Here is a 13,939-nt window from a genome sequence, read left to right on the forward strand (position 1 = left end):
AAGCCTGTCACAGATCTTTGAGAAATGCAAGTACAGGCCTGCACAGAGAAGTTGCTCCTGTAGGTGAATTCAATTTGCTTAGCATTAACCATCAGGAAGAAGTTATTTTTGATCCAAAGAAAGCATGGAGGTATTTAGAAGCAACTACTAGACTTAAAGTCATACCCTTCCCTCAGTCCGCTTTCAGTATTTAAGGCTACAATTTCCTCACTGAGGAAGAACCTCTGAGAGAGGCTAACAGGAGTGATACTATTTACAACACCCATTAGAAGCACAACTACAGCTGTGTAAAAACAGGCCCGCTAAAGATTTGCCCATGAAACTTTGTAGCTTCATGAAACCACCACACAAGACTTACAGTGAAAGACACCTGCAATAATGCACAAATACGTAGCATTTTGGTTGAACAAGAAGCCAGTGAGACAAAACGATCCACTATTGCTCCATGCGGTATAAGCAGGAAACATGAAAATGTGACACTACAGGTGACAGTGTTTTGTGAAGGTTAATTCAGAGGTGGGTGTGGAAGAAAAGGAATGCAAGCAGGAAAGAAGGGAATGGTCCCTTGGGGTGGGCAGGGGGAAGTTACAGAGAAATGTTTAACACTCCAGAAGAATAAGTAAAAACTGTGCTGTTTATCTTTTTCCTTTGAAAAACAGTCTTGGATTTTTATATATATTTTTTATTATTTTTTTTTATTTCAAATAGATAACATTTCCTTGATATTTTAACATTAGTTTGTACTTAGGCCTTCTAAATACTAGACTGAACAGAAAATACTTAAAAGGCCTGATGTAGCACTGGTAGAACTTTTACTCAGGTTACATCCCATTACTCAAATGAGACAAACTGAGAAAAAAAGTTCCTGCTAGAACCCGAAGATGATCATCAGCAAAATAACTTTACCTAAATAGCCCAGAATACATGAGCTTCAGCCTGTACTTCCAATAAATCCACTTTGAGGCTGCCTATTGCCCAGACTTCTAAAGACTCCTGCAATAAATCAATTGACTGAGAATTACACTACACCATATCAAGCAAGGGTGCAGAATGAGCAGTTCTGAGTGCCTCTTGTGATTAATCAGATCAGACTGAAAACTTAACAATGTTCTTCCTAAACAACTTTATGTTCAACTGCAATTAAAGTTTCTTCAGCTGTAGAAATTATTACGCTGTTGTATTTGCTTCAATGACTCATATCTAAGCTCCAAAAATATGCACATCTCTCAAGTGAAACAATCCTCTGTGCAGATTTGAAAAGGCTCTCCTCTGTCTTTAACAAGGCATATCCATCCTTCAACTTCTAGTCTCTTGAACTTTGCACTACATTAATACAGAATTTCAGCAGTAAAGCCTGGATGTATGTAAACATTTTTGATTGCACCATTTTCTCACTCATACACGTACTCTCACTATTAAAGGAAACAGGCAGCAATACCTGGTCTGAAGGCTCTTGAAAATCAGGACAGTTTTTATTAGCATACTGTGAAAACCATTTTATAGTGCCATCACTGGGAAACCATATGCATTAAAAAAACTTTGGCTCATATAATCAGGGAACTGAGAGAGATTAAAAATGAAGTGACAGGAAACAATTCTGCTGCAGCATTTCCAGCACTTCCACTTGAACATGTTCCATCAGTAAAATAACAGAAATATTGCTTGACCTACCCTTGACTCTGTTCCTCTGCTTACTCACAGTAATAAAAAAGTTGGTACCCCACAAACTACTGTTATTACTTTTGTTTAGAGAATGACCTGGAGAGGGGGAGAGGAAAAAAATTCATTCTCTTTACTGAGCAAAAAAATATTTTTTATCCTGTTCCTGTGGATGCGGCACTGTGCATTCTATATAAAGTACTGCTCACTCCTCCTGCATGCTGAGCTTTCACAGCTAAACCCTGGCAAAAATGGCAAAGGTAAGAACAGCTGAGCGACTGGAGCACTGACAAACAACCTAGGGCATGCATAGCTCTCTGTAGGCAAGTATGTTTGCAAACAGTTTGTTGGTCTACCAACAAATTAGCAGAGGGTAAACCTAGAGTGATTTTATTATCTAGCTCTTTGGTAAGTTTCCTAAAGAAAGCCTTGTAGTTTGCTTGCAAGCTTTCAAATGCTAAAACATTTACACATAAAAATATTTTGATTTTATTTTTTCTGTCTGGCTAGTTTCCCTTTGAGTTTGTCAGCTACTGAAAGAGATCTAAAGTTTATATATTCTTAGACTTGTAAGATGCACGGGAATATAACAGTTGAAGTACTCTATTCCAAGCAAATGTAGTAAATATTGCCAAACAATGCCACTGAATTTAAGTGTGAATCTAATGATTTTACCGCTGCTAAGATATAGCTGCCCAACGGGACCTAGAGTGCTCAATTATTAACCTGGGTTAGACACAACAGTCTTGTTTTGCTCCTTCGTCAGCAAAAGAGGTGAAAGCTTCAGCACTGTTCACATCTAGGAAAATTATTCCTTCCTTCACCTGTATTCTACATTGCAGAAGATTTCTAGGAGGCCAGGACGGGGTGCAGGAGATAGGCACAAAGTTGAAAGGTTGTGTGATACACAGAAGTTGTCCCTGGAGCTTTCAGTCACAGAGCAATTTGAGTTTCACTTTCTCCAAACGCTCCCAAAAATTTGTCATGAAGCTGCTGAGAGGCTATTTCCAGCATGACGTCACAATGAAAGTTGCACCCCAATTCACAGAGTCCCAAAGGGACATCCACCACTACCACAGTCATTTGTAGTACTAGAGATATGACAACACCAGTTGTGCATCCTATAGAAAGAGGATAAGGGCTTTGCTAGTCTTTGGGCCTGGTAGAAGTGTCCCTATGGACTCCTGCAGTCTTCAGATGGCTTTGTGCAATCTAGGCAAAACAAAGCCAGCTTTCACTTTCCAGTGTGACTGAGGTTACTTTTGTTTTATTGCAGATCACTTTCTTTGACAACAGAGTCTTCGAGGGCTGCTCCTGTGAAGCCATCACAGACCAGCCAGACCTGCGTGCCTATCTCAACTGCTGCAACTCTCTCAAGGTGGAAACTGGCTGCTGGATGGTCTATGAATATCCCAACGATATAGGCTATCAGTACCTCCTGAGGAAGGGAGAATATCCTGACTCCCAGCACTGGACTGGCTTCAGTGACTCCATTAGGTCTTGTTGTATCATCACAGCTGTAAGTTTTCCATATTGTCTCCATGTATGTTACTGCCTATATTAGAATCACCTAGTGGGGTTTAGACTCCCAAAGAGGTAGGTAAGTCAATTGGGATTCTTAGCCAAACAAATGGTTGGTTAGTACTTGGGGGTGGGTGGGAAGGTTATTATATTAATTTTTATTTTAATAGTATGTTTACCTGTTAGTTTATATATATATATAAGCACTTCACCAATCTTCTAAAACCGCTCTGGCTATACATGATCTAAACTAGTAAGTTCAGTACAGAGCTGACAACAAAACCACATCTCCTATGTCCCAGTCAATGCTCTTCTTTCAAGGTAGACAAAGTTGGGGACTACACTACTACAGAGGCAACCTGACGCATCCTGTTGTAGAGCCACCACCATGTATTTGAGCTGCAAATGAAGGCATATTTGATTCATGATAGATTGGGTTTTTTTCTGAATACTCCAGCCCAGAATAGATCTACGTTTCTCTCTCCCAGATTAATTCCCTGAAAGAGTTTTACTAAGAGGCGAGAGGTTGCCAAGATGTGAAAGATTTCAATACTCACACATAAGGCTAAGGATTTGAGATTTGGCCCAAGAATAGCCTTAAGAGTGGAAAATGTCCCTCCAATATTCATGAAAAGTTCATCCGTGTTGTAAGCTTTATCTATAATTCACAGTTTTCCTGTCCAGTAGAAGCTACATAGAAAATCACAGCAAGTTTCCAGATAGATTCCAACTACATAGGATAATACAGCTTGCAATTTGTGTTTGTTTGTTTTTTTGGGTTGGTTTTGGTTTTTGTTTTGGTTTTTTTTTTCTCTCCAGTGACACAGTTCTAGGCTTTGCTGAGCTAAGCCAAGTTCTGGGTCCAAGTGCTGAAAACTAGTGCACATTCTTGTGTCCTTTCAAGCTGTAACGGGAAAGAAGTCAGATGAGAAGGGTGAGAACAGGATGGACTGATGGGAAGTATCTGAGGAGCAGAGAAACTAAGAATTAATATGGAGGTAGAAAAAAATTCCTAGAATTAGGACACATTTATGCATGCTTTGCAGATTCAGAACAAGACTGTGCAGAAAGTTTGATTGCACAGACGTAGATACCAAAGTGTTGTTGGGGTGGTTTTGTTTGTTTTTTTTTAAACAGAGTAAGATGTTGGTTTTGCACAGCAGCAGTTCTCTTGTGTCTATACAACTGCACTTGAGCACCTGCAAAAACTGTATTGAGCATTGACATAAGAGCAGAAAGTATTTTTTCAACATCAAATCTTTGCTGTGCTAGATATAAGAGTCAGAATCAGTCTTGAAGCAGTTTATTATCTTAGTAAATGAAAAACAAAAAAACCTGCCCACCTAAAGCCATGCAACAAAAATAGGACCAGGAAAAGCTTCCCTCTGTCCCAGCCAGAGCCTTATCCAGTTATCACATCAACACCTAGGAACACCGAGGGCATGTGACTGCTGTGGCAATCCAGGTATATCACTGAGCTTATTTCTTACCTGCATGTACAGTTTAAGTGTAGTGATCTTGACTAGACCCTGCTTCTGCTTCCTACCGTACTGCAACGCTTTCAAAGCAACTGCAGTTCTACTCTCACTGGAACAGAAAGGACTCACAGCACCGCTGCTTTAAATTAGGACTCAGATTTATTACTGTTAAACTGACTTTTCTGCACATACTAGTGGCTATTCACTGTTGTGTTGCCAGCATCAGTATTCATCTAGCAAGCTGCAGTCACCTAGAACTGCCACCAGGCATCCTGTGCATCTGTGTCTGGATTTGCTTTCACCGCCCCAGGACCTCAGCCAGCTACAGATCTATAATAGGAATTACTTTGGAGGCAGAATATTGGAGTTCATAGGTAACTGCTCTTCTCTCCAGGTTGACTTTCACTACAGGGACATCCAGTCTTGTAACACACTTGAAGAAAGCTGGGTTTTCTATGAACAGCTGCACTTCTGAGGACCACAGTACCTCCTGAGGCCTGGTGAGTACCGATGATTCACTGACTCAGGTTCCATGACTGCCAAAGTTGGAAACTTCCAACCAATGTGGATATTTCCTAACCAGCACTTTCCCAAGCTATACGTCAATAAGCAGTGCCATTAGTACTTTATTAAGGCCAAGGAGTTTCAGAGCCTACATGGATTACGCTTCCTTTTCTTGCAGTGCTTGGCTGGGCTTTAAATAAAAGGCTGAATCAGAAAGTGTCTTGACTACAGTGGGCTTCAAAGACTGTGCTTGCCGGTAGGAGTAATTCTCCTGAAGTCAGTGGAGATGAGCTGGTAACACACAAGCTCACAGAAAACCTGCATCTAAATTGCCAAGTTGAATTCTAATCTGCAGTCTCAGATCAATTTAAAAATAGCCTCTTTGAAGAAAAATATTATTTCAGACCTTAGAGGAAAAAATAAAATACAATATTCATTTATGACAATGAAAAACCAAAAATCCACCTATGACTGAATCCATGGGACCAAATCTGTGCTTGAATTTATTACAGGGTGTACCTTACATCATGAATGGTCTCATAAAAGCAATGTCCTTCTTATAAATAGTTCTCCTGTGAATAGATTGGCAAGTTCTCAACCACAGTATCATCATGGAGGTACTGCATACCAAGCCTGCAGCTGTGACACAAGATGACTTAAGACAGAGCAAAACATTTATTTACCATGTTTATTAATAAGAACTACTTTTGTCAATGACTTTGTAGTGCTATAGGTATCAAAATAAATCTTTCAGTTGCTTATTCACTTCATGATGGAAAAACAGCCTTGGTGCCTAATAGTTCCCGCTGCCATTTGGCATTAAGTCCCAAATTCTGCACAGGATTGCATCGCTCCTATTTCCAGCTCAGGGCCTACACTATGCTCTTTTGTTTAGCCAGGACCTCACACTTGTAGACTTGAACTCATGTTGACCCTCCACAGCACAGAGAAGTAGCCACTTTCCCTAGAGTCTGGGGTTGGAAACCAGAAGAGAGACCCATTATGTTAGAAAGTCTACAACCGGTTTTGTGTGCAAGTGGGCCCCCACAAGTCTCACACATACTTTAACAGCATGCTGTTTATACAACACTGTAGGATCTTTAAAATTCTGCTTTCAAGTTTTACAACACTAGCCATCATTCAGGTCTCCATACCATTTCTGTGTCAGGAGTTCGGCTAGCAGGATCCCTGGAGGATTCACAAGAGCACAGGGAAAGGTACAGCCTTGGTTTCACATCCTACTTAGAAGCAGGCACTGTGCTGCAGCCAACACCTAACATCCGAGAGGCCACAGTGCTAACATTTTGGAAGAATCCCATCTCTAGCAGCAGCTGGTGCTTTCCTAAGCCCATTTTCCTTTAGTTATTTCCCTTCATTGGCACTCTTCACGGAACCAAGAAGAGTTAGGCCCCAAGTTGCTATAGCAGGCATTCACAGGACAACCTTACCCTGTCAGCTGAGAGGGAACAAAGTTCAGACAGATCACCAGAGACCACCAACACCTACACATCCTTAAACCTTGGTTGCTGCCATGTGGTTGTTTTTTTCCCTGACACACTGATTGCTTTCACGAGCCATGCTGCAGATCCAGATCTGCTGAGCACTGCAACATAATGAAATCATTTATTAAACAACTTCTTAACTAAAGCAGAATGACTTGAAGTGCAAGTATGGTAACTTTACTGGTCACTGGCAATAACATGGTGGACAGTAAATGAATGGCTAACTTGGAATGAAATGTCAGTTTGGTGGAAGAAGCAGAACACTTTTGCCATGCAGTCTTGTGCAGCAGCAACTGGCATCTTTGAGCCTGCAAAATAAAAACAGCTGTAGCATGAGTCCACACATGCTAGTGCTAACATAGCTAACCTGAATGACAGCAAAAGAGAGGGGCAGTTCTAAGCCTGAACACCCACCCACGAATCTTAACTGGCTGTTAGAACTCGTAAGAATCTAGGCTGACCAAAGCACATAAGCACATACTATATATTTAGTCTGGAAGAGTCTTTAAGATGTATCCTACACAAGAACATTCCTAGCACAGCTGCAAACTTGTTAGGCCTGTGGTAAGGGAGCCTGTGCTACAGAAAAGGAGCAGAAGAGATCAAGCCACTGCCTGGACCTTTTACAGTGGGGGATTCATTATATTGAAGGCCCCCTGTGGAAACAAGCTGAAAGGAGAAAGCACAAAATGACTCACCACAGTCCCAGGCTACCCTGGGGTAAATCCCTTCCTGAATTTAAGTCTGGTGAATGGTTTAACCCCACATATATGAAAGCAGAGCAGCAATTTTGCAAACAACTAACAAGCCCTGAACTACCTGGGGTACGATATGACTGTGGTGACAGGAGGAAGAATAAACACTAATTAAGTTTGCTGGCTTACCCAATAGAACAATTGCACAGGCATTTTGTGCAATCATAGCCAGGGAAACTCAAGGCAAGCTGATCCTGTGCTTCTTTCAGCAAAGTACCATCTCAGAGGCCTTGGCATCTTGCAAGGGCCAGCTTGCTCCTTTCCAATAGCCACTCCAAATGCAAATTCAAGTTAATTTGGCTTGAATGTCTAGAAACTAGCATCCACAAAGTCCTATTTCTTTACATACAGCAAAAGGTATCATGATCTTGGATGTTTTATATGCACCTGCCAAGGCCGCTCACTTACTTGGAATGTAAAGATTATTTCTTGCTTCTGTGCAAGGGTCTGTTTGTAAAGGAAGATGGAAGAGCTGAGAGACAGGGTAATTTCTAAGCATATTTCAGGTCCTCATTGTTAGTACACAAAGCATTAGCCCCAAGATATCAAAGAAAACCTCAGATAAAAGCTTTGCCATAGTCCTATCTCAGCATGATTTTTACTGGCCTGGGGCATTATCTCAGTAGATGCCTTAGAGCCAAACAACAGGTTTCAGAATATCTGAAAGTCAGATACAGACTTTTGCCTTTGTCATTTACTTCTGCAGAAAACAAGTATAGCTTAAGAAAAGCATTACTCTAAGGTGTGTGGTTTTTTCCTGCTACTTCAGAGGTCCTTGGACTCAAAGCTGCAAACCAACATGGTCCATTCTTCTGTTGAATCTTTCTTTAACCTCAGATTCATGCCTCCTCCCTATCCACACCCTTCTCTACCCATTCTGTCACCTGAACTTGCTGACTGACAAGTTCGGTCCATAGTAAGATGGCTGAGTTACTAATATACAGCTACTGAAGAGAGTACAAAACCACAAGTAATGAACAACGTATGATAAATAACCACTGTTTTAAAGAGACAGTTGCCACAAATCAGCAGCTAAGGAACAATGAAATACAGACAAACACTGCCTACCTGGCTATTTAAGTTGCATGAAACAACTACTACATAACTATAGAAGGGACAGTGATGAAAAGGCTAATAATTAGCTTTCACAGCTAGACCAGTCCTTAAACACTCACATTTTAAAGTGCCTATATATTGCTGATAATACTTTTTTTTACATCTTCTTCCATTCTTTGACTTCCATATCCTTAGCTGAGTCTTTACAAAGTACTGAAATATAAATTAATTTAGAATTATACTATACCTGTGGGGACAGAGCTGTAGTCCACCTTTCCTACTGACCTCTCTCATTATTGCTCATATTTGTATATAAGAAAAAAAACAGCAAAAACTTGTACTGACAAAGAGTAAACTTAACCCACACTCAGTAATACAGACATCCAAAAGTCCCCTTAAGAACTTTACAGTGAGCTACCTCATTTAGGAAGACCTCTAGAAAAATCAGACCAGGAGACCCTCACCCTGTGTGCCACTAGAACAGACTATCTTGTTGTAAAAGACAAATACTTTATTTTCCGCTAGAGTAGTTATATGACACAAATTGCTTACACAAGCAGCAATAGCTGCCTAGGCCTACTACCATAACTGTATCACCCCAACTCCAGCAAAGTTGAAAATGGCTACTTTATAGTCTGTGAGCATCCTAATTATATGGGTGGTGGCATTTAACAAGGGGGGAGGAGTCTCCCATTTCTATTAGTGGATGGGTTTTTTGTTGTTTCACTAGACCCTATTGTAGGACTTCTGTACATGGGAGCAGCTACAGTTTGGAAAAGTCAGTAATGCAAGAAAGCAGAGCAGTACCTCCAGGAAGGATTGAGGTTTGTATACGGCTTTCCTTCGGCCTGACTTCTTCAAAGGGAGAAATCTGTAGAAGTTTGAAATAGGGTGTTGTTTAGAAAAGGCTCTAAGAAAACGTGATAAAAATCTGTAACTCAGAAACCACACTATGAAGAGCTTTCTCTTCCCATATTACTGTGGAAGGGACAAATAATAATGGTTTGCCTTTGCTTCGAAGGTGATGCAGATTGGCTATTTGGGCAGAGCTCCTAGCAGTAACTCAAGCCCTGAGAAAACTCTGTCATTTTAGAGAAGGCAGAATGTCCTCTGTTCCTGGAGACTGTTCACAGAGAGGGGTCCAGAGTGGTTTAAGCATAGGAGATCCTGCCCTGGGGGCAGAGATGAACTCTGATTTTTTTTTTTTTTTTCCTTGATGAAAAAAATCATGTTGTAACCTCAAGGTGAGAGGCTGTTGTGGCTAGCAGCAAGTACCACAGCACATGTATCACAGGACTAGAAATGATTTTGCAGACTCATTTTTGTCAGTGTCCCTCCATCCATGCTAGGAACTATGTTTAGATATTGCAGTAAAAGATACTTCTCCCGCTCCTGGACTGCTGATCTGCATGAAACAACACTGAGCACAGATTAGTCCTTAAATTCCTCCAGGGAATCTTCATCAGTCTTATAAAAGCAAGACAAATACGCAAAGGTATGTTGCGTGGAGCAATCTCAGACTGTCTCTGGGCTCTTGGTGACACTTATCCATCCCTAGTAGTTTTTTATACAACAGACTGTATAATGATATTGCACAGTCAATTCCCTTGCAAAGGATTTCCAAACCTTGCATGAAACCATGGCAGCGGTGTGGAAATCTACTGCAAAGGAATCAACTGTGCAATGAAAGCTGCATCACATGAAGCTGTATAGGATTTACCCAGCTGAGGAGGTGACCCAGTGGCAGAAGCACCAGGGCTGTGGCCAGAGGTTGCAGGACTGTGATTCTCCCAGCCAATGGGAGAAGGCACAGGATTCCTTGAGTCTCCTTTGCCCTTCTTTTGAGGCTGACACAACGATAATTTCCAGCGCCACTTTCCAAGGGAGCAGAGGGATTTGGCGGGAAGCCCGTTCCCCGGCGAGTGCCCTGTGAGCCCCCCTGCAAGGGCTGTGCCACTGGGCACGCAGGAGCACTGTGCCTCCACAGGGGCAGCCTGCTACTGGCAGGCCAGGAAGGAGCCACACCGGGAAGCTGAGGAATGTCTTATCATATTTCTCGTTTAGAAATGTAACTTTCTTTCAAGAGCGTTTCCTCAGCCCTACACAAGCTCTCCATACGATGTTACGAGCTGCTTTAAGGCAGTACTTCGGTGTGTGCAAGCCCACGCTCCTCGGGCTATGCAGGCAGGCCTCTCTGGAGCACACCCAAAACCACGTATGTGCTTGATAACCTCTACCACTTGTAAAGCAGCATGGAGGTTTCCTGAGGTGCTCTGTCCCACAGGATTGGGAATGTCGACGCTTTTACGGGCGGGCAGATGCTGGTACGGCAGCGGGGCCTGCCGTCTGACAGGAACCAGCTGCTCCTCAGCTGAGGCGCGGCGGGCTGCGGCACGCATCCATCCTCAGCGCCCCGGCCCAGCCCGCCCCGCGGGACCCCCTGCTCCCGCCAGCGGCCCCGGGCAGAGGCGTTGCGCCGCGGCCGCCAGGCTGGCGCTAGAGCCGCAGCGTGGCCTCGGGCGCTCCGCCCGGAGCGGAGCGGCTGCTACTGCCCGTAGCCAAGATGGCGCCCACGGCCTCCCCGCCCCTCGGCAGCGGCCCGGGGCGTGTGCCGGAATGCGGGCGGGGCGGGCGATGTGGCGAGGCCCGGCCCCCTCCGCTGCCTGGCTGCCGCGCGGCGTTGGCCGGCCGCCCCCCGCCGCGGCCCGGGTACGTTCGGGGAGAGGCGGCGGTGGTGCGGGGGGGCCGAGGGCGCGGTAGGTGGCGGCGCGGGGCAGCTGCGTGGCCCGGGAGCGGGCGGCGGGGCGGCGCGGGGCTTCTCCCGCGCCCTGCGGGGGACGGGACAGGCCGCGGCTGGCGCCTCTGCACGGGCAGCCACTAATCTGCGGGAGACGTCGCTGCCTGGGCCCGCCGGGGGCCGCCTGTGGAGTCGGGTAGCGGGGCAGTAGGGCGGTGGCGGCGGCTGTCGCTGTCGGGCGGGCGGCCGTGCCCCGGCGGGAGGGTGACCCGCCTTACCGCCGCCTCCCCGCGCCCTCCGGGCTCCCGCTCCCCTCAGCACCCTGCTGCTTCCCGCCGCTGGCTCCTGCGGGAAGGGGAAAGCGCCGCGGAAACGAGAAGCCAGGCTCCTCCGCCTCGGGGGTAGTGGTGTCAGGGACGAAAGCGATGCCACCGGCTGCCGCCTAATTCCCCGGGTCGCGCCTGGCCTTTGCGTACGGATTTTTCCTTCCTCCAGCCGGGGCCTGAAGGGTACGTTTTCACTTTCAGAGATTAAAACCGAAGCAGCGCTGGCGAGGGACGGACATGCTTGACACTTGCCTGCGGTTGCTTGTGCTGTGCTACGCTGTTTACCCGGAAAGGAGAGACTGAGACGCTGTTGTTTCCATCCTCGCCTTCTCGGGTTATGATATAACTGCAATAATAAAGCACAAACTGCGTAAGGAGCACCTGGCACCTGAGCATGGTAGGGTCTTGAACGAAAGTAGCTGGTGTCGACGAGAAGACGAAGGGAAGGAATGGCATCCCGGGAGAGGCTGTATGAGCTTTGGATGCTTTACTGCAGTAAGGTAAATATTTCGGGGTGGGAGGTATTTGTGTGTCTTTTTGCTCTTTTGTTTGGAAGTCAGGTATTTAAAGTGTATCTTCAATATCTTTTAACGCTTTTTTTTTTTTTCTTAGAAGCTGCATAGACTTGTCCAGCTTCTCTGAGGTTGTAATGCACTTAAACTACAACCTCATCTCTTGGTTTGATGTTCAGGTGGGCCTTTTTTGTGCGTGAGGTGTGAATTAATTGCACAGTGTTCATGGCTCAGTTTAAGCAGTTGTAGCGATATCTTCTAACTATTGTAATGATGTGAATGCACATGTTCACGTAATACTTTGTTTTGTAGGGTCGTGGCATTAGGTTATATTGTATTCATTTGATTCACTGCTGCCTAGCATTTAGGTTTATACTTACAGTTTTCTGTACAGCTCCAGTTTTAATTTAAACTATATTAGTGAAAGCCTTCCCAAAGAGCCAGATTATAAAGTTACTCCTGAGTCTTCCTTTGCTGGTTATCACCATAATGTCTAAGTGCTCCATTAATAATGATTAATTTCCTTCACCTGGCAGGACTTATTAAAATACTGTCCTGTCTCCATTTGCATTTTGCAGGGTAAAGCAATTCATATGTTTAAAGCACAGGTCCTAATTGGTGCCAGGTGTACTGAATATGTACACAAATAAGGTTGAAGATTATCTAAATAGATATCTGTAAAATAAGGACACAAAAAATAACCGTAAAGGCAGGGGAAAGGACTTCTTACTGTCATATAGGAATGCAGTGGCAGGGATAGCTTTTGGTGGTGTTATTCTTTGCATTTGTTTTGCCTTTTCTTTTTGCAGTGTCATGCTTCATATGTATCACAGTTTCTTCAACTTCTAAAACCAGTAGAATAAACATTCTCTTGTTCTGCCCAGTTCATTTCTAGATAAGGCCCATCTGGGGAGTATAGAATGTGAGATTTTAAGTACAGACCACTTTAACAATGCAAGTGCACAAAGCAGTGGATGAAGGTTGCACAAAGCAGTCTTAATTGTACTTTCTCTTAATTTTTGTTTATGTGAGTTTGTAACCCTAATGCTCTATATGTAGTTAAAAATAAAACGAGTGCAAACATAACAGCATGGTATGACTTCTTATGGCTACCTGTGTGGGTGATCTGTTGGGTTGAAACATATTTACATAGAGCTTTGCCTTTTAAACTAATGTAGTAATGCCAATGGTAGTAGGAAATGGACTAGCACTGGAGGAGATGGATGTTTTGCCAGTGAGTTCATCGGTGTGAGAAGAACAAAGGCACTTGGAACAGACTCCAAGAATCTAGGCTTTCCTCAGCTTTGGGAGACAGGGCTGCAGAGATGAGCCAAGCTCTCAATTTCTTTGCCCAGCCGTTCTTTGGCTCTTTCTTCCCTAGTTTTTTATAAAACTCTCTTGTCTGTCTTACACTTTCTCCCCCTTTGCTGGAACCTTTCATTCAGATCGTATGCTTTTCATCTCCATGTTGTCCACATGCTAGCAGGAAGTTTGTGTAAATAAAGGAGTGCTAGTTAAAATGTATGCTTTAGATCACTTAATGTTCAGTTTCTTTCTGAGAACTATGTGTACACAGTCTAGTCAGCTCCCAGGTGGTGGAGGATGGACTATTAAAATAAAAACAACAGCATTTTTTTATATACTCAGCTTCCATGAGCTGTTGGTGGCTTTTTTGGCCTTTTTTTTCTTCCAGACCCATATATTAAGGGCATGATTAGGTGGCTTCATGTGTTGATAAGAACTTGTTCTTAAGTAGGAAAAGATAAATTTTAAAAAATAAAATACCTTGCCTTCAAGTTTTGAAGGCAACTAGATTGACTCCAAAGAGGGAGTCTTTACTTTTTCAAAAAGTGCTATACGCAAAACTGGTGTTTACCCCCACCCTGTTC

General features: G+C 43.8%; 2 protein-coding genes across 8 annotated transcripts in view; both read left to right on the forward strand.

The window, feature by feature from the left end:
* The first annotated feature begins 1,910 nt into the window (after positions 1 to 1,910).
* On the forward strand, positions 1,911 to 5,392 carry LOC119152394 (gamma-crystallin B-like). Its single transcript, XM_037397598.1, is given in 3 exon segments — positions 1,911 to 1,919; positions 2,876 to 3,178; positions 5,053 to 5,392. Coding segments are annotated over 3 exon segments (432 nt in total). The 3' UTR covers positions 5,173 to 5,392.
* A 5,730-nt stretch (positions 5,393 to 11,122) lies between these two features.
* The window catches only part of NBEAL1 (neurobeachin like 1), an 89,238-nt gene continuing 86,421 nt past the window's right edge, over positions 11,123 to 13,939 (forward strand). For 6 of the 7 annotated variants that reach the window (XR_005105991.1, XM_037398763.1, XM_037398761.1 and 3 more), the window contains exons 1-2: positions 11,123 to 11,184; positions 11,740 to 12,038. Coding sequence is in view for 6 of the 7 variants with exons in the window: in XM_037398763.1 (XP_037254660.1) it covers positions 11,988 to 12,038 (51 nt within the window). In the remaining variant the exon portion in view is untranslated. Of the gene's footprint in view, positions 11,232 to 11,739; positions 12,039 to 13,939 lie in introns of all 7 variants that reach the window. The other variant, XM_037398762.1, reaches the window with a different exon arrangement.

This window comes from Falco rusticolus, chromosome 8 (genome assembly GCF_015220075.1).
Source record: "Falco rusticolus isolate bFalRus1 chromosome 8, bFalRus1.pri, whole genome shotgun sequence".
In the NCBI taxonomy this organism is placed as follows: Eukaryota; Metazoa; Chordata; class Aves; order Falconiformes; family Falconidae; genus Falco; species Falco rusticolus.